This window comes from Colius striatus, chromosome 4, assembly GCF_028858725.1.
Source record: "Colius striatus isolate bColStr4 chromosome 4, bColStr4.1.hap1, whole genome shotgun sequence".
NCBI classification, from domain to species: Eukaryota; Metazoa; Chordata; class Aves; order Coliiformes; family Coliidae; genus Colius; species Colius striatus.
Genome location: NC_084762.1, coordinates 76,371,077 through 76,389,909, shown reverse-complemented (window position 1 = coordinate 76,389,909; position 18,833 = coordinate 76,371,077). Strand labels below are relative to the sequence as shown.

General features: G+C 51.2%; 1 protein-coding gene across 4 annotated transcripts in view; it reads left to right on the top strand.

The window, feature by feature from the left end:
• AZIN1 (antizyme inhibitor 1) overlaps window positions 1-2,757 on the top strand; it is a 32,568-nt gene extending 29,811 nt beyond the window's left edge. For all 4 annotated transcript variants that reach the window (XM_061994917.1, XM_061994919.1, XM_061994918.1 and 1 more), the window contains one exon: window positions 240-2,757. In XM_061994917.1, the coding sequence (XP_061850901.1) occupies window positions 240-351 (112 nt within the window). In that variant the 3' untranslated portion in view covers window positions 352-2,757. The remainder of the gene's footprint in view (window positions 1-239) is intronic.
• Window positions 2,758-18,833: the final 16,076 nt, after the last annotated feature.

Here is an 18,833-nt window from a genome sequence, read left to right as displayed (position 1 = left end):
CTGCCTATCTCCTGCCTCTGTCAGATGAGTGCCCCCCTCATTGCAGGGCTGGTGCTGGCAGCTTGGGAATGCCCCATCGCAAGGCTGCCAGGGCCCTGCGCTTCTGGCACTCATGCCCAGTTCTCCCCTTTGCTGAGCCCACCACCCTGCAGCGGGAGGTGCTGTATTCCAGGCAGGTTGTTGGTGAGAAATTGTTCATGAAAACGTCTTCTCACAGCTGTCGTCCTTTCCTGCCACAGGGATGAGATGCACGATGCTGGAATTGCTTCAGACACATTGATGAAGAACTTCTTCTTTGTGCCTTCCTGCATTCCGCTGAGCCCAGAAGACCGCTTTTCCACTGCAGCTTAAACAGGCAGTAACGCTTCATTTAGACCTGCAGTTGCAAGTCTGTAGTTTGTCTGGTCAACATTCCAGTGTGGGAGAAATGGAACAATCTTGAATTCAGTTTGTTCTCTTCAAAACTTGAAAAAAAAACCAGAAATAGCAAATGGGGACCAGGCAAAACAAGCTACAGCTACAATTCATTGGGGGTGGGAGGGTTAGGTAATGGTGTCCAAATTCAAAATCAAGTTCATTCAACCCCTGAGCGTTTAAATATGCAACAAAATGGATGACTTAGTTGAGATGGAAACCCATCACTTGGGTTCTTCAACAGTTTACATACAAGTACACAGTTTTTATACTAAGGATTCCTGTTAGAAAAGTCTTGTAAAGTTATTGTCTTTCGCCCAGATATATCAAATGTCAGTGGGAGACCAGTGTGACTTCATTAGATGTTTAGTGTATTTAGAATGTGTAAATTTGTGCTTTGAACTGTAGTTTAATAAATGTAAAATTGCATCATAGTATTTGTTGTATTTGACCCTCGATGGATCCCTTGTATGATTGCAATAAAACTGTGTAGATTTTGCTGTTCTCCAGGCTAACTTTGGGAGGACCTAGGCAGAAGAGGTAGCTATACAATAGATGTGCACATGATTGGTTTGAGAGGCCTTTTTTCTAACCCATTACTTCAGATTTGTATTAAGCCAGAAAAAAATGGAAGATTGATAAAACTATATGAAGTGAGAGTCACAGAAGTTCCTGGAAGGCTAAAAGGCAAAATTTGTGGTGTGGGTTTTTTTTGTGACCTTGGATTCGGTTCTAGCAGCAAAGCTGCAGTAGCAGGGATGTGCAGGTAGGAGGTGGTCCTTAGCTGGCACACGTGGTACTCCAGGCTGCACTTGTTGCAGCCTTTAGCAATTTTTTGGCTCAATGGTGTTTATTGAAGAGTCTGACTTTGTGCTTCAGTTGGTTCTGTGTAGTGCTGACCCCTTAGAGGAGAGCTATGCTGGTCTTCAGAACACGTGATGCCCTCTTGCACTGGGCTGGCCTTTACTGGTGGGTATATTTAATCGAAGCATACTCTGGAAGCACCTGTGGCTATTGTGTCAAATACCTGGGACTGCTGAAACTGCTCCAAGGATTTCTGTATGGTGTTACTCAAGTCTCTTGATTTCTTCAGCATCCTTCTCTTACTTTCCCATTTGAACTTCCCCTACTTGAAAACTGGGGTGTGGGGAGGAGGAGGAGGGATATCAGGGCTTTGAAATGGTGCAGTAAGTTTTGGATGCTGCAGTCAAAGGCAGGGCTCTTGAATCCTTTAGTTGGAGGTGAAGGCCTACCTTTTGTGTGTTTTACAGGAGTGCCAGCTAGTAGAAAGTCTTAAGTTTTGTCTCCAAAGCAAAGACTTCATAAAACCTGAGGAACCTTTACTTGAAAATAAAAAGTCTCAGTTTCGACTCAGCTTCTCAGAAGAGTTTTAACAGGCTGGCCATATGAGGTACAAAATGTTTTGAAAGCTGCAGCCTGAAATATTTAGGACTAGATTTAAATGTGGAAGTAGGGAAATAGCCGAGAGGTGGTTTGGCTTATATTTTAAACCCAAAGTTAGTGGCCATCCCCAGTGATATGTGTTTCAGTCTGCCTGCTGAGGTCTTTCTCTAGACAAAAAAAGACTGCTGCATGGGGTTTTTTTGCCAAACAGAAATGGCAGTTGCTTGAGCTGAGATAACAGGATTCTGTTACACAATCTTCAGGAGACTCATGTTAGCGTTACCAGTTGGGAAAAAAAACTCCTCTAAATGTTACAGTGGACAGAGCAGAAATATTCATTGTACTGGAAGACAGTTTGCTGTTAGAAACAGCCTGGAGCTTGAACACAGTATGCATTTCAGTTTTATTTGCTATTTACTATTTATATTGCAGTGGCAATTCAGAGTTTTCCTTGACATACAAAAGCTGTGTGGCTTCTGTCTAGTGCTTGGGACCGGGCAGGCCCCCAGCCCCTGTGGTTGCTAGGGTGAGCTTGCCCCACTTTCCCTGCCACCCACACCCAGGGTTGCCTCTGTGTACTCTCCATGTTCCCTCTGTGCTGCAGTTCCCAGTCCTGCCTGTGGACACATTCCCCCCACTCTGGCCTGCAGTGGATCCTCTGCATGCCCCTTCCCAAGGATGAGCCAGGGCCTGATTTTTGGGGGGATGGGGGGAGAGGCAGGTGTCTCAGCAGCTGCACAACTGCCTCACATTGGCTTGAAATAAAAGTTGAGGCCCTGGATCCACCATTGGATGTGTTGCCCCTTCTTCTATGCTCTTCATTGTTGCTTTTGGGGTAGGGGGGAGTACTTGATGTGTTTCATAGTAACCTTATACAGGTTTAAACACTGCTTTTAAAAAAATATGATCCAAAGCTGAAAATAAACAGATGCTTTGAAAGATGGTGTGCAGTGAAACATCAGGTTTCTTACCTCTTGGAAAAAACCCACCTCTGTTTAGTCCCTGAGGGCTGGGTAAGTGCCATGTGCTGGCCCAGCATGCTCTCTCCGATCAGCTTTGCTCTGTTCCTTGACAAAGACCCTGGGGCCTATACCTTCTGTTTCCTCAGGTGAAGAATAGTGGTGCTGTGGGGGCTTTGCCCAGGCCTTAGGCCATGGCTGAGAAGCAAACAGTGCCCTAAAGAGAAGCCTCAGCTGCCCCAAGGCCCTGGTGCAGCTGGTTCTGTGCCCAGCCCCAGGGACAGCTGGGACACTGGCTGTGCCCATTGCCTGCTGCAGCAACCAGAGATGGCTTAACTGTTCTGACCCTAACTGCCGGGTGCAGAAGATGTGGGCCTGGCACAGGTTTTCTAGAGAGGCTGGGGCTGCCTCATCCCTGGAAGTGTTCAAGGCCAGGTTTGAGGGGGCTTGGAGCAACCAGGTCTAGGGCAGGGGCTTGGACCTAGGTGGTCTTTAAGGTCCCTTCCAATCCAAACCATTCTAGGAGTCTGATTTCTGGGCCAGTCATAGTCCTCCCCTCCCTGTACTGCAGCAAGTGTTAGGTAATGTGCATGCAATTTGTCCTTGCAAGGGAAGCACTGTGGTGCTTCCAGGCTCCTGCTTCATCCGCCTCTGAACTCTTATTTCACACCTTTATTAAAATTCAACATTTCAAGTGCTTGCAGTGCTGGGACTGAGATGACCCAGGGAGCGCAGGTGAAGGGCTTTTTAATCTGAGATTGAGGGCAGTTCCCTGACAGCCTGGCACATGGGAGCCTGACTGCTTTGTGCTCCTGGGAGAGAGGGTGGGGGTCGTGTAGAGCCTCCTCAGCCCGGTCCCTATCCTTGGAGCAACAAGCTTCCTCTCGCTATATTTTAATCTCTTTGCAAGGGCAATGTCTTTAATCTTGAGTTTGGGGCATTAATAGGATTACCCCCTCAGATGCACAGGCCCAAGCATGTGCCAGCATGGGGCAGAAAACAGCAGCTCTTGGTGCAGTGGCAGCAGGAGCTGGTCCCCTCTGCTGTCAGTGCCAGGCTGCATCACATCATCTCTGCCGTGACCCGAAAGCCTCTGGTCAGCTACCGCTTTCTCTTAAACTGTTATGTTGCCAGTAGTCTCAACGTGACCCTCTACTGTTAAGAAAATCACACAGATATTTGTGTCGAAAGCTTATTACGCTTCTGCCGTGGAAATACCTGCTGTTTAGGTGGTGGCAGCAGAGGGGAGCTGATGTTTCAGGTCTCGGCAGCAGCGACACAGCCTGAGGTCACTCGTGCGTCAGTGTCCGCGGCCCCTGAGGCGATTGCAGGGGCGGCAGCGGGATGTGCTCAGCGGAGCTCCGGCGCCGCGCTCCGGCGCAAATCGCCTTTTAAAAACCCCAAATACCGAGGGAGCCCCTCTGCAGGGACTGCTGCTTACAGGCAGCAACCTGCCCCAGGCTCTGCCCGCTTCTTCAGCCCAATGAGGGGTCTGTCGGCCGCCTGTCCCGCCCGGACAGCGCAGCCGGGAGGCAGCTGCGCCCGCCGGCACGGCCCGGGGAGCCGCCGGAGCGAGGAGACCCCCCTCGGGCCACCCTCCCGCCCGCTCCCGCACCCGCAGCCTCCTGCTGAGGCCGTCTGCAAGCTCCATCTGACGCCTGAACTCGCTCCTTCAGCGGCCTCGGGCGCCGGGGCGGGAGCGGCCCGGCTGCGTCGGGCACTGGCGCGGGCGCTCGGCGGGAGCAAGCTCCGGGCAGCCTGGTGTGACCTGGCGGCCGACCCTGCCTGCAGCCGGAGGCTGGACCCCGCACCTCCCGCCTCTGTCCTGCGACGCGGGATGCTGAGCCCTCCTCCCGGCTCGAGCTGCGCCAGCACCCTGCCCGAGCAGTGCCGGCTCGCCCGGCTGCGCTCACCGTAGCAGGTGGCATGCACGGGGCTGGCTGGAAAAGACGGTTCTCTTCTGAGGTTTCTGAGGGTCTCAAACTTTCCCGTTCCACACGGGGATGGGGACTGACCTATCCATGCTGGTACCATCTGGAGGGTGGAGATGGGAGACAGACTGTGGGGGACAGGACCACGGGACTCAGTGTCCCCCACACACAAGGACTTTCCCATTAGAAGTTTCAGTTTGGGTCAGTGACTACAGTTTTCCAACAATGAATGCCTCAGTGGCAAGTTCTCAGCCAGCCTCGGGTCCCAAAGCAAGTGGCGTTGGGACACTGGCACTGAAGGGAAGGCCAGGGAGCAAAGATGTCTCCTTCTCCCTCTGTCCCTGCCCCCGAGGTGCTCGGAGCTGCCCACTCTGCTGCAGCTGCCGTCTTGTCCTGTGGGCTGAGGCACTGCCCTGCGCAGTTCCAAGGCTGTGCCAGGGGCCGGTGTCGTCAGCAGGGCCGGGCTGGCAGCACCCACAGCGCTGCCGCCACACGCTCCACGTCCCGCAGGATGGGGACAGGGACTGGGACATGCAGCCCCCGCACCCAACGTCCCCATGGCTACGCACCCCTGGGGGCTGCACTGAGGGGAGTGCCTGTACAGCGGGACAAGAAGGAAAGACATCCCTCAGTACTGGGATAGTGGGGGACCTTTTTTCCAGGCTGGAGGGGTAGCAGAGGTGGCGGGAGCTGCTGTGCCAGTTGAAGGCCGCATCATTCCCTGCGCTCTCCCAGGTTCGAGTTTCCTGAGGCAGCCACTGCCAGGGCTGGCCCTGCCCGCGTGGCAGGCATGGGCACCTGGCCAGAGCCAGCCCACCCCATCCCATCCCACCCCTTCCCATCCCTCCCTGCCAGAGCTGCAGCCAGCGCCAGCCAGGCCTCACCTCCCTTAACCCCGCCAACCTAAATCAGTTCAGCTGAAATTTTCCACTTGAGACGCATGTGAGACCAGAATAGATTTCCAGGGTGAGTGGTTTTTTTTCTCCCTGCTAGCTAGAGGAAGGCCAGGCGATGCTTTGCAATGTTTGCTTTTAAAACATGCTCCAGATGGCTTTGGGAAGTCCCCAACAGCAGCCCCACAGGGGAGAGCCCCCTGGGCTGCAGGGTGCCAGGCCCTGGTTTCTGACTCGGCTGCTGCTTTCCACTGGCTGGACCGTCCATCCTGCAGGGCCACAGCCCCAGTCCAGCACAACCACCACACAGTTTTTCCACAGTGCTGCAGCTGGGGCCAGGAGGAGGGGGAACCCATCAGGGTGTGGGCTGGTGGGGAGGGATGGGCTGCCACCACAGGGGGAAAGGCAGGAACAGAGGAGGATGTCCCAGCTACAGCTCAGCTCCCAAAGTGGTGGTTTATTTGTGCCTTGTGAAAAAAATCTACAGAGCAGAGCTGGTTTAGCTCAGCACGTTTTGGCATGCAACTACCCTGCTCCTGCTACACCCATCCTGCATCTCCCACAGCGGGGGCAGGCCTGTCACCTGCACTGCCAAAGGGCTGGACTCTTGCTCCGGTGGCACCAGGCAGCCCACAGTCCCACTGCCTGCATTCCATGGCTCCCCAGCCTCACTGCCCCCCCAGCCCCACTGCCCCCCAGCCCCTCTCACTCACTCAGTGTGCACTTCTCCATCCCTTCACACCCATCCCCACGACACGCTGCCACTCTGCACACACAGCTGGGCTGCAGTTGCTGTCCCCAAGCCTGGGGCCTTGAAAGATGTCATCTGCTCAGGCATTTCTGTGGGGTTCAACCATCTCAATCCTCACACAAGGCTGGTAGCCAGCTAGGAGGAGTCATCCTCAGCCTAAGTCACCACCTGCACAGTGGCAGAGCCCCATGCTCCATGTCAGTCCCTTCCCCCATGGGCTGAGTGCCACTTCTACCCCGTGTGCTGCCCCAGCACTGTGGGGTGTAGAGAGAGTGGCTGGACTCCCTTCCCTTGCCTGCTCCCATGGGGTCACATTGCCTTTCTATGTGTGACGTTTTTACCTTTCCAGCGACTACTTAAGATCCCTCAATCTCAGACTGGCATTGTCCCTCCACGCAGCTGGGCTTTGGGAGACTTCTGCCACATGTTCCCATAACAGATACTCAACAAACGGGTCATTTCTTTTCCCAGAAGAGCTCCCAGCTCCTCACTGATCCCGCCCTGTGCCAAGGTTCTGTGTCTCGCTGCTGTTTGGCCAGGCGGGGCCACAGGGCCCTGAAGCAGTGCTTCACTATGGGCTGCGCAGGGGTGAGCCTGGGGACACGGACAGCAGCCTGCTCTGCTAAGGTCGAATCAGCTGAGAGCCCCGACAGCAACCCAGAAGGCACTGCAGACTTATTTTTTGTCAAAGAAACTCAGTGTCTGCACGAGGCTCTCTTGGGCAGCTGAACAAACCAATGAAAGCAAGCAGCAAAACAGTGACGCTCCAGATGAGCTCCTGCTGTTTGGCTTGGGACCCAGCTCATCATTCATGTAACGGTTCTATGCTGCCTGTAAACCCCAGGAGAGGATGAGCAGAGGCAGGCCAATTGCATGATTCTAGCTTTTGTGGGTTTTTTAAACTGGTGATCATGGGGTTTCACAATACATTTCCAAAAGGCTCTGTTCCTGTGGTTCACGGGCTGTCCTGCGCCCCCAGCGAAACAGCAGAGGGGGCAGAAGACCATCCTGGCTGAACTGGGAGCTTCTGCTGGAGCTCAGGAGGAAAAAGGCAGTCTGTGATCTTTCAAAGAAAGGTCAGGCAGCTGAGGAGGACTACAGGGAGGTTCTGAGGTTATGCAAGGAGAAAAACAGAAGGGTCAAAGCACAACTAGAACTGAAGCTGGCCACTGCTGTAAAAGACAACAGGAAAAGTTTCTATAAATACATCAGCAACAAAAGGAGGGCTAAAGGGACTCTTCATCCTTTAATGGACACAGGGGAAGCTTAGTGGCCAAGGATGTGGAAAAGGTTTAGGTGCTTCATGCCTTCTTTGCTTCAGTCTTCAATTCTAAAACCATCTGTTCTGTGGGCACCCAGCCCCTTGAGCCAGAAGGCAGGGACAGGGACAGAATGAGACCCCCTTAGTCCAAAGGGAAGTGGTGTGTGACCTGCTGCTCTACCTCAACACACACCAGTCCACAGGGCTGGACGGAATCTACCTGAGGGTGCTGAGGGAGGTGAAGTGCTCACCGAGCCACTCTCCATCGTCTACCAGCAGTCCTGGCACACTGGGGAGGTCCCACTGGATTGGAGGAAGGAAAATGTGAGAACAAGTCTGATGAGGAGTGGCTGAGCGAGCTGGGCATGTTTAGCCTGGAGGAGGTTGAGGTCATTCTCTACAACCACCTGAAGAGGAGGTTGTAGTGAGATGGGGGCGGTCTCTTCTCCCCATTAATGAATTATAGTACACAAGGAAATGGACTCAAGTTGCACTAAGGGAAGTTTAGGTTGGACATTAGAAAGAACTTTTTCACTGAAAGAGTCCTTAAGCATTGGAATGGGCTGCCCAGGCAGGCGGTGGAGTCATAGAGATATGACTAGAGATATTTAAAAGAGGTGTAGATGAGGTGCTGAGAGGCAGGGTTTAGTGGTGGGCTTGGCAGTGTGAGGTTAGTGGTTGGACTTGATGATCTCAATGGTCTTTACCAATCAAAGTGATTCTATGATCCTACCCAGCTCCTCCCATCACATGGGCAGCTGCAGGGCATGTGGTCCCTTCAGTCCTTCACTTACCAGCTTTTGTTCTTGAAAGGGAGAGGAAAGGAGGGGGAAAGGGCCTTTGATAAACTGCTGAGGACAAATGGTCTGTGAGCATTTTCTTTAACAAGACAGCTGCACCATTTTCAGTTCTTGCAAGCAAAACAAAATCTAAGGTTCACAGCATTTCACCACTCCCAGGGGAGGCAAAGTCATGATTAAAAACCTGTCTCAACCCTTTTGTTCACATCTTCCTTCATGCCTAAAGCACAACCAGTCCCCTTATCACTCTGAGTTTTCTTTTAGTCTCTTCCTCCCAAGGAAATCCCCTCCTCAGTGTAAAACAGGAAACTGTCACCTTAAACCAGAAGTCAAAACCAATTTTAAAAGAGTGGCAATAAGACCCAAGCCAGGTATGAGGACAGCTTCCTTTGCCCCATGCTTGGCTTCTACCCCAGTGTACCGTGGTGCATCAGCTCACCTCCTCTGCCACTCAGGCAGCTCCTGACCCTCTGCAGGCTGCAACCACAGCAAGGAGGCTGGTGTCCACCTGACCACAGCCAGGGAGAAGAGGGCACTGGTGTAATGGGGACTTGAACAGCAGCTCCCAGACACGGGCACTGGTGTAACAGGGCACTGAGCAGCAGCTCCCAGACACAGGCACTGGTGTAATGGGGACTTGAGCAGCAGCTCCCAGACACGGGCACTGGTGTAATGGGGACTTGAACAGCAGCTCCCAGACACGGGCACTGGTGTAACAGGGCACTGAGCAGCAGCTCCCAGACATGGGCACTGGTGTAACAGGGCACCGAGCAGCAGCTCCCAGACACGGGCACTGGTGTAATGGGGACTTGAGCAGCAGCTCCCAGACACGGGCACTGGTGTAACAGGGCACTGAGCAGCAGCTCCCAGACACAGGCACTGGTGTAACAGGGCACTGAGCAGCAGCTCCCAGACACGGGCACTGGTGTAATGGGGTGTCGTGGTTTTGCCCAGCCGGAGCAAAGGGGAAGAAAACCGCGACTCCTCCCCCTCCCCCTCTCGACGGAATGCGGAGGGGATCGCAGAGGGAGGAAAAAAAAATAAAAGAGCCCGCGTAAGTTGAAATAAGAACAGTTTACTGGGGAAATTGAAGAGTAACAACTATAACAAAGACAAGGGAATATTACAAAGAAAACTGGTGAGTGATACAATTGCTCACCACCCGGGACCCGACGTAAGCGACCGCTCCCGACCGGCGACCGAGAGCCCGCGCGCCCCCCCCGGAAGGGCTTATACCGGGGCAAGAGCTTATTCCGGCCAGCCCCCACCTGTACCCTGGGCATGACGGTTAGGATGGTATCGAATACCTGCTGGCCAGCCTGGGTTAGCTGTTCAGGCTGTGCCCTTTCCTGGTTCCTCACGGGAAATAACTCTATCCTGAATCAAACCAGGACATTCCACCCCTTATTCTATACCATCTACACGTCATGTCTAGGTTTACACATCATAATCACCTACATATACATAACATAGAGCAACTATAGGAATCGTGACATTCAACAGCTATCATTATACAATTTAATTCACGGATTATTCTCACCCAGAATTAAATTCCCTTGAGGCACACATTGGGTCTTCCCATCCTTACACATCACCCACCAAGTACACCCAGGTCCCTGAGCAAAAATAATCCCACGGGTGGGTTTGCCTTTACCTGAAGCAGGACACACCCAGACTGCCTTCCCTAACATGTCTTTTATATGTACCACAGGGACTTTGTCCCCTTCTACAATATGTAAGGGTCCTGATTGGGCAGGGCCAGCTCGATTGACAGATCCTCTAGAGTTGACTAACCAGGTGGCCTTTTCCAAGTGTGTATCCCAATGCTTGAAAGTTCCACCTCCTATCGCTTTCAGTGTGGTTTTCAATAACCCATTGTATCTCTCAACTTTTCCTGAGGCTGGTGCATGATAGGGAATATGATAAACCCATTCAATGCCATGCTCTTTGGCCCAGGCATCTATGAGGTTGTTCCTGAAGTGCGTCCCATTGTCTGACTCAATTCTTTCTGGGGTGCCATGTCGCCAGAGGACTTTCCTTTCAAGGCCCTGGATGGTGCTCCGGGCGGTGGCATGAGCTACAGGATATGTTTCCAACCAGCCGGTGGTCGCCTCCACCATTGTGAGCACATGGCATTTGCCTTGGCGAGTCTGTGGCAGTGTGATGTAATCAATCTGCCAGGCCTCTCCGTATTTATATTTCTGCCATCGTCCTCCATACCATATGGGCTTCAATCGTTTTGCTTGTTTAATTGTAGCACATGTCTCACACTCATGGATAACCTGTGCAATAGTGTCCAAGGTTAAGTCCACCCCTCGATCGCGAGCCCATTTATAGGTGGCATCTCTGCCTTGATGACCTGAGGTGTCATGGGCCCATCGAGCTAAAAATAACTCCCCCTTATGTTGCAAATCCAGATCTATCTGAGAAATCTTAGCAGCCTTGTCAGCTTGCTGGTTATGCAGATGTTCTTCTGTGGCCCGCTTTTTGGGTACGTGAGCATCTACATGGCGCACCTTCACAACTAGTTTCTCCATTCGAGCAGCAATGTCCTGCCATAGTGGAGCAGCCCAGACGGGTTTGCCCCGTCGCTGCCAGTTGTTCTGTCTCCATTGCTGTAGCCATCCCCATAGAGCGTTTGCCACCATCCACGAATCAGTGTAGAGGTAGATCCTTGGCCATTTTTCCCGTTCAGCAATGTCTAAAGCCAACTGGATGGCTTTTACCTCTGCAAACTGACTGGATTCACCCTCTCCTTCTGCAGCTTCTGAAATTTTGCGTAGGGGACTCCATACAGCTGCCTTCCACCTTCGATGCCTTCCCACAAGGCAACAAGAGCCATCAGTAAACAGGGCATACCGCTTCTCATCTTCTGACAGTTCATCATACGATGGGGCCTCGTCAACACGTGTCACCTTCTCTGGTGATATTTCACCATTTTCACACTCTGGCCAGTTTGTGATCACCTCCAGGATTCCAGGGCGACTGGGCTTCCCTATGCGAGCTCGTTGTGTGATCAGTGCGATCCACTTACTCCATGTAGCATCAGTTGCATGATGCGTAGGGAATGCCTTCCCCTTGAACATCCAGCCCAGCACCGGCAGTCGAGGTGCTAGGAAAAGTTGTGTTTCTGTGCCAATCACTTCTGATGCAGCTTGAACTCCTTCATATGCTGCCAGTATCTCCTTCTCGGTTGGAGTGTATCGGGCCTCGGATCCTCTGTATCCCCGACTCCAGAACCCGAGGGGTCGGCCTCGACCCTCCCCAGGTGCTCTCTGCCAAAGACTCCAAGTAGGGCCATTCTCCCCAGCTGCGGTGTAGAGCACATTTTTAACATCTGGTCCTGTCCGGACTGGCCCAAGTGCCATTGCATGAACAATCTCCTGTTTAATTTGTACAAAACTTTGTTGCTGCTCAGAACCCCATTCAAAATCATTCTTCTTCCGTGTCACACGGTAGAGGGGGCTAACAATCATACTATAATTTGGAATATGCATTCTCCAAAAACCCACAACACCTAGGAAAGCTTGTGTTTCCTTTTTGTTAGTTGGTGGAGACATGGCTGCAATCTTGTTTATCACCTCTATTGGAATATGACGACGTCCATCCTGCCATTTTACTCCTAAAAACTGGATCTCCTGTGCAGGTCCTTTGACTTTACTGCGTTTAATGGCAAAGCCAGCCTTTAGAAGAATTTGAATTATTTTCTTTCCTTTATCAAGGACTTCCACGGCTGAGTCACCCCACACCACAATATCATCAATGTATTGCAGATGTTCAGGGGCCTCACCCTCCTCCAGCGTGGCCTGGATCAGTCCATGGCAGATGGTGGGGCTGTGTTTCCACCCCTGGGGCAGTCGATTCCAAGTATACTGCACCCCTCTCCAAGTGAAAGCAAACTGAGGCCTGCACTCTTTTGCTAAAGGGATTGAGAAGAATGCATTGGCAATATCAACGGTGGCATACCATTTGGCTGCCTTGGACTCCAATTCGTATTGGAGTTCCAACATGTCTGGCACAGCTGCGCTCAGCGGCGGTGTGACTTCATTCAGGCCACGATAGTCTACTGTCAGTCTCCACTCTCCAGTAGACTTTTGTACCGGCCATATAGGGCTGTTAAAGGGTGAATGAGTTTTGCTGATCACCCCTTGGCTCTCCAATTGGCGAATCAACTTATGAATGGGAATCACTGAGTCTCTGTTGGTGCGATATTGCCGACGGTGCACTGTTGTGGTTGCAATTGGTACCTGTTGCTCCTCAACCTTCAGCAAACCCACAACAGAAGAGTCCTCTGAAAGGCCAGGCATGCTGGATAATTGTTCAATCTCTTCTGCCTCCACTGCAGCCACACCAAAGGCCCATCTGTATCCTTTTGGGTCCTTAAAATACCCTCTCTTAAGATAATCTATACCTAAGATGCATGGAGCTTTGGGGCCTGTCACAATAGGATGCTTGTGCCAATTTGTGCCAGTCAGACTCACTTCAGCTTTTAATACAGATAGCTGTTGAGATCCCCCTGTCACTCCAGAAATACAAATGGATTCTGTCCCTTTAAAATTTGATGGCATCAGAGTACATTGTGCACCGGTGTCGACTAAAGCCTTGTATTCTTGTGGATTTGATGTGCCAGGCCAACGAATCCACACAGTCCAATAAACCCGATTATCCCTTTCCTCCACCTGGCTGGAGGCAGGGCCTCCCTAATACTGGTCATCGCAGTCATCATTTACTGTTTCCCACGAAACACCAGAGGTCCCCTCGAGGGAATCAGAATTGAAATCAACCCTCCTATCTTGTCTAGGGGGTTGCTCACTGGAAACTGGAGCGACATTCCTCCAAGGAGAGTTACTTCTTTTAACCCTTCCTTTACGCAACTCCTGTGCCTGTGCTCTTGGAGTAGATGGGGTAGGTGGCCTATCACACTTGCTCATATTCTCTCCTTGGTCCTGTGGATGGGACCGCGAAACATCCTGGGGTGTATACTCCTTATGTTCCTGCTCTTGAGCACGGGGACGCTTATTCTTAAAAGCTTGAGTACTGGCAGGTGGAGAGCGATACATGAATTGGTCAAACTTCCGTGACATTTTCTCTACAGCTGACACAACAGCCTGTAGGGAACAAGGCACATTTTCTTCATATTGCCGAAGTTGAGCGGCTAGTTGTTCCACCGTTTGCCTCTCATCTTCTTTCCAGGAGATAACTGCCAACGAACTGGCATAGTTTGGTGGTGCACTTCGTAGGAACTTTCGCCACATAACTCGTGTGCATTGAATTTCATCTGGGTCTGTGGGTGCATAGTCATTATAAATAATCTCCAGCACAGCTAACTCCCTCAAATATTGAATGCCTTTCTCCATGGTGGTCCACTTACTTGGGGGGCTTGTAATATCTTCCTTGAAGGGGTATCTTTCCTTCACACCCAACAAAAGTCGCCTCCAGAGGCTGAGGATTTGTGACGGTCTTCCCATAGCCTTATCAATGCCCCCGTCCCGGGACAAGGAGCCCAATTGCCTGGCTTCTTTGCCCTCTAAGTCCAAACTGTGGGCTCCATTTTCCCAGCATCGGAGCATCCAGGTGATAATGTGCTCACCTGGGCGACGGCTGTAATCTTTTCGCACTTCTCGCAGTTCGCTCAGGGACAAGGATCGGGTGATTATCTCTGGCTCTGGCTCTGACTCTTCCTCCCGTTCCTGTGATGACACTGGTTCATCTTCATCCCTCACAAGGCGAACTGATTTTTTTATGTGTTTCTTTTTCTGGACAGGAGCAACTGACACTGCCACAGGTTGATCCTCTGATTCAGGATCAGTGTCTGCTGTTGGAGTTAGGGCAGCAACAGCATCAGTTGCCTCAGTTTGAATGGCCACAGTGGTTGCTAGGGTGGCATTCCTAATCTGTACAAGTAAAAAACTCTTCCAATACCTGTTCATATTCTTCTGTATATCAATCCCTCCGTAGCTGCCCAACCTCATAACAGTCTGGAAAACACATTTCACAACTCTACCCAAGAAAAACACCCTACCTAGAGGACAGAACAATAAAACTACAACGGCTGGGACATCCCAAGTGTGTTCGGAATTGTCAAAAGCTATTGCAGTTAACTTGAATGAGTAAGGGAGGATGGAGAAAATAGAAAAATTACGTCCCTCCATTTTTCCCATGAACTGGGTGTCATTACTGTCACTACATTCTGAAAATAAATGTCCAAGTTGCCGAAATGCCAACCAAGTCATGTACAAGTATTGGCCTAGCTCCACACCCAGTGATACAACCATACCATAAGCCAGTAACAACCAGTACATCAGAACGAGTGCTTTCGTCCCTTTTCCAAAGGACATAAACACTATCAGAGAGAATACATAGTGCATATGACAAATTATGGGCCAACAGCAGTTAAGCAAATACATCAACATTGTGACAATTCTTTCAGCCTACTGTGTCTTATTTCAACCCTGCGGGCCCCACGTTGGGCGCCAATAATGTCGTGGTTTTGCCCAGCCGGAGCAAAGGGGAAGAAAACCGCGACTCCTCCCCCTCCCCCTCTCGACGGAATGCGGAGGGGATCGCAGAGGGAGGAAAAAAAAATAAAAGAGCCCGCGTAAGTTGAAATAAGAACAGTTTACTGGGGAAATTGAAGAGTAACAACTATAACAAAGACAAGGGAATATTACAAAGAAAACTGGTGAGTGATACAATTGCTCACCACCCGGGACCCGACGTAAGCGACCGCTCCCGACCGGCGACCGAGAGCCCGCGCGCCCCCCCGGAAGGGCTTATACCGGGGCAAGAGCTTATTCCGGCCAGCCCCCACCTGTACCCTGGGCATGACGGTTAGGATGGTATCGAATACCTGCTGGCCAGCCTGGGTTAGCTGTTCAGGCTGTGCCCTTTCCTGGTTCCTCACGGGAAATAACTCTATCCTGAATCAAACCAGGACATGGGGACTTGAGCAGCAGCTCCCAGACACGGGCACTGGTGTAATGGGGACTTGAACAGCAGCTCCCACACACGGGCACTGGTGTAACAGGGCACCGAGCAGCAGCTCCCAGACACGGGCACTGGTGTAACAGGGCACCGAGCAGCAGCTCCCAGATACAGGCACTGGTGTAACAGGGCACCGAGCAGCAGCTCCCAGACACGGGCACTGGTGTAACAGGGCACTGAGCAGCAGCTCCCAGACACGGGCACTGGTGTAATGGGGACTTGAGCAGCAGCTCCCAGACACGGGCACTGGTGTAACAGGGCACTGAGCAGCAGCTCCCAGACACGGGCACTGGCGTAACCGGGCACCGAGCAGCAGTTCCCAGACACGGGCACTGGTGTAACAGGGCACTGAGCAGCAGCTCCCAGACACGGGCACTGGCGTAACCGGGCACCGAGCAGCAGCTCCCAGACACGGGCACTAGTGTAACGGGGTGCCGAGCAGCAGCTCCCACACATGGGCACTGGTGTAACCTGGCACTGAGCAGCAGTTCCTAGATACGGGCACTGGTGTAATGGGGCACCAAACAGCCGCTCCCAGATATGGGCAGAGGTGTGAGGAGCCGTCTTGGAAGCAGCACCCAGATGCGCTGTGCATTCCCCTTCCTGCCCCACCAAAGCCACCTACGGAAGATGAGCAGTTCCCACTCAAGTGTACACAGAGCACTGGTGGTCCCTGCGGTCTCTTACTCTCTCAACTGTTTATACACGTCACTCCTCACTGCAAACCAATACCTGTGTGTGCCTGTGTGTGTCTCTGTGTGTGTGGGAACTGCGTTTGGCAGCACCGTACAGTATTTTCATGACATATATTTGAGGCCAAATACATATTGTAGTGTTGAGGGATTTAAGGTGACAAAACATTTCCAAGACATTTAAGCTGTAAAAATAAGCATCACAAAAGGCCTTTACAAGTCAGTATGTTCAGTTCTGATGGGCTCCTTGCTATCCTGCTCAGTATGAAATACAGACAGACTGACTTAAGGACTTCCTCAGCAAACAACGCTGCAAGTGAATAAGACAATTGGATACATCTAGAAAAACAAACACTTCTTCAAATTCCACATAAACACATTTTTATTTTATGGCAGCAAGAAAAGAGTACTTAGACATGATTTTAACAAGGAAAAAGTCTTGCCCCGCTGAACTAAAATAAGCACATAATTACGGCTGAGTTTTTCAAATCTGCCTAAGGGATTCAAGTCTCCAACTAAACCAAACACAGTGAGCGCCCAAATCCGTTAACTAGCCTCAAAAATTCTCCCATCTGTGTGTGCAGGGCTGTGTGTACCATGGTATATAGAGTTGCACAAGTGTAAAAAATGTAATATTCCTTTCACCAAAGCAACTATTTCACGGGATTCTGAGTATACAAATACACAAAAATGAACTCAAATGATCCGCGGTACTTGAAAGGGCATTCGGTTGGTCTGACACAGGATCTAATCAATACTCATTGTTTATTTAACAAGAGTAAATTTGACTCAAAAGTTTCTAACGTCTTGAGCTCTCCTCCAGTGCCAGCAGGATTATTTAAGGGCATTCACCCAGGGTTGCCAAATAGCCCTGCAGTAATCAAACAGACCTACACACTATTTGAGCTTGGGCTGGCCAGACCTTGGATATTAATAGCCATCCCAAAGAGGGGAGAGGGGTCTGTGCATGTAGGGTCACAGATAGATCTATTCCTAAAAGCTGCAGCTTTGCTATGTCACCCATGTCATTGTCCCTGGATCCATGAAGCTTCCTTCAGCACGAGCTGCTGTGTTGCCTTTCCTTAGCTACACACCTGCTTGCCAGATGTGGTCTTATTTTAACACACTTGTACACTGGTGTCCCAGCTTTGCCTTCCACAGGCTGCTGACCAGGATGCCATATCACAGATCTCTCTGTGACTGAAAGCAATCACTTTGCCTCTACCTGCTCTTCTATGAAATCTAAGCCTTTAATTCACTGCATGTAGTGAAACAGATCCAAGTTGTGCCAGGCTGACCATCAGTGACGAGCTCACAAAGGGCAGAAAATACTGGGGTGGAGAAGGGGGTGTCATGCCAGCTTTAGGGGCTCCCAGGACTTCCACAGAAGTGAGAAGTCCTGGGAACATGAACTCGTCTAACTGAGGAGTGGGCAAAGACTTCTGGAGAATCATTATGGATGTTACCTGCTCCAGAGAACTACAACTCACAGCTTGTATTGTACACAGTCTCATAAGACTGACCTGGATTTGAGGTTAACATCAAAGCTTGCTGAGGACAAAGGAAGACAAAGGGCTCCCATCTTCCCCCTTTTGTCTGTACTCACGTTCCAGTGCTTACTGGTGGTGAACATGACCCATGAGGATGGTACCCACCACCTGTGCTTGAACGCACAAGCAGAATAAACAAGTGGTAAATGTGACCCACCTTATCTGACAAAGCCTTTTGTGGGCACACGTAACCCCTGACCCTCGCTGGCTGCTTTATCTTACACCCATGCTCATATCAATGCTGGAAATGTCCTTTTTTGGAAGGGCTATGAGGCTGTTCCTGGTAGGCGCATGACCCTGACCATGCGGCGTTTTCTGATGGTTAGAACTGTGCCAGCTGCGAAGTAAACACACATATGTACACATGTTACAACATCAACGTTTCTTCTACAACCAGGGTCAACAAATAAGTGAAGATGGTCTTCAGGAATGCTTCTCGAAACAAACAACTGGATCAGTACCCTTTCTTCCTTTGTGTGCTCACAAGATCCTCAGGCTTTCTCAATTTGAATCCCCATCCCAGTACCTGCTCTCTCCTCACAGCTCTCAGTGAAGCCCCTGTGCAGCAAAGGGCAGTCTGTGTGCTGCCCAAGCTGCAGCCACACCTGGAGGCCTGCATGCCCAGTAGCCAGCAAACAGGCAGGCCTTCCCTCTCTCTACAAAATTCAGTTGATGGTTCTGGCTGGCCTTGTAGGCATTCATGGTGGGATCCACCTCAACTCACTCCACGTGCCTGCTGGATTCACCCACCCGTGGCAGCTGCCTGGGGTCCTGTCGTCGGCGATGGAGATCAAGCTCAGAGTGCAATTCATTCATCAGGGGAAAAGGAAATGTGCCTGAACCCTGTGGTTTACATTTACTAGCACTCCCCTGACTATAAAAAGAGCTGTAAAACCAGATGCTTGTGTTATAAGCACCTAATCTTGGATGAAGTCCACGCAGAGCAGCTCTGGGTGCAGTTCTATTCACTTTGCCGTTTGAACCCGCGAGCAACCTTGGGCTCAGGGTCAAAGAGTGCAAACTGGCTCCCTTCCCAGCTGCTCACAAGGCTCCTTCGGAGCAGATGATTTGTACCTATGGAAAAGACAAGTGGGCGTACACCTGCCCAAGCCTCCTCGGCCTCCCATGCCAGCACACTCACTAGCACGGGCCACACTCCACAGCCCTCTGTGGCTGTTTTGCAAGAGACGTGCC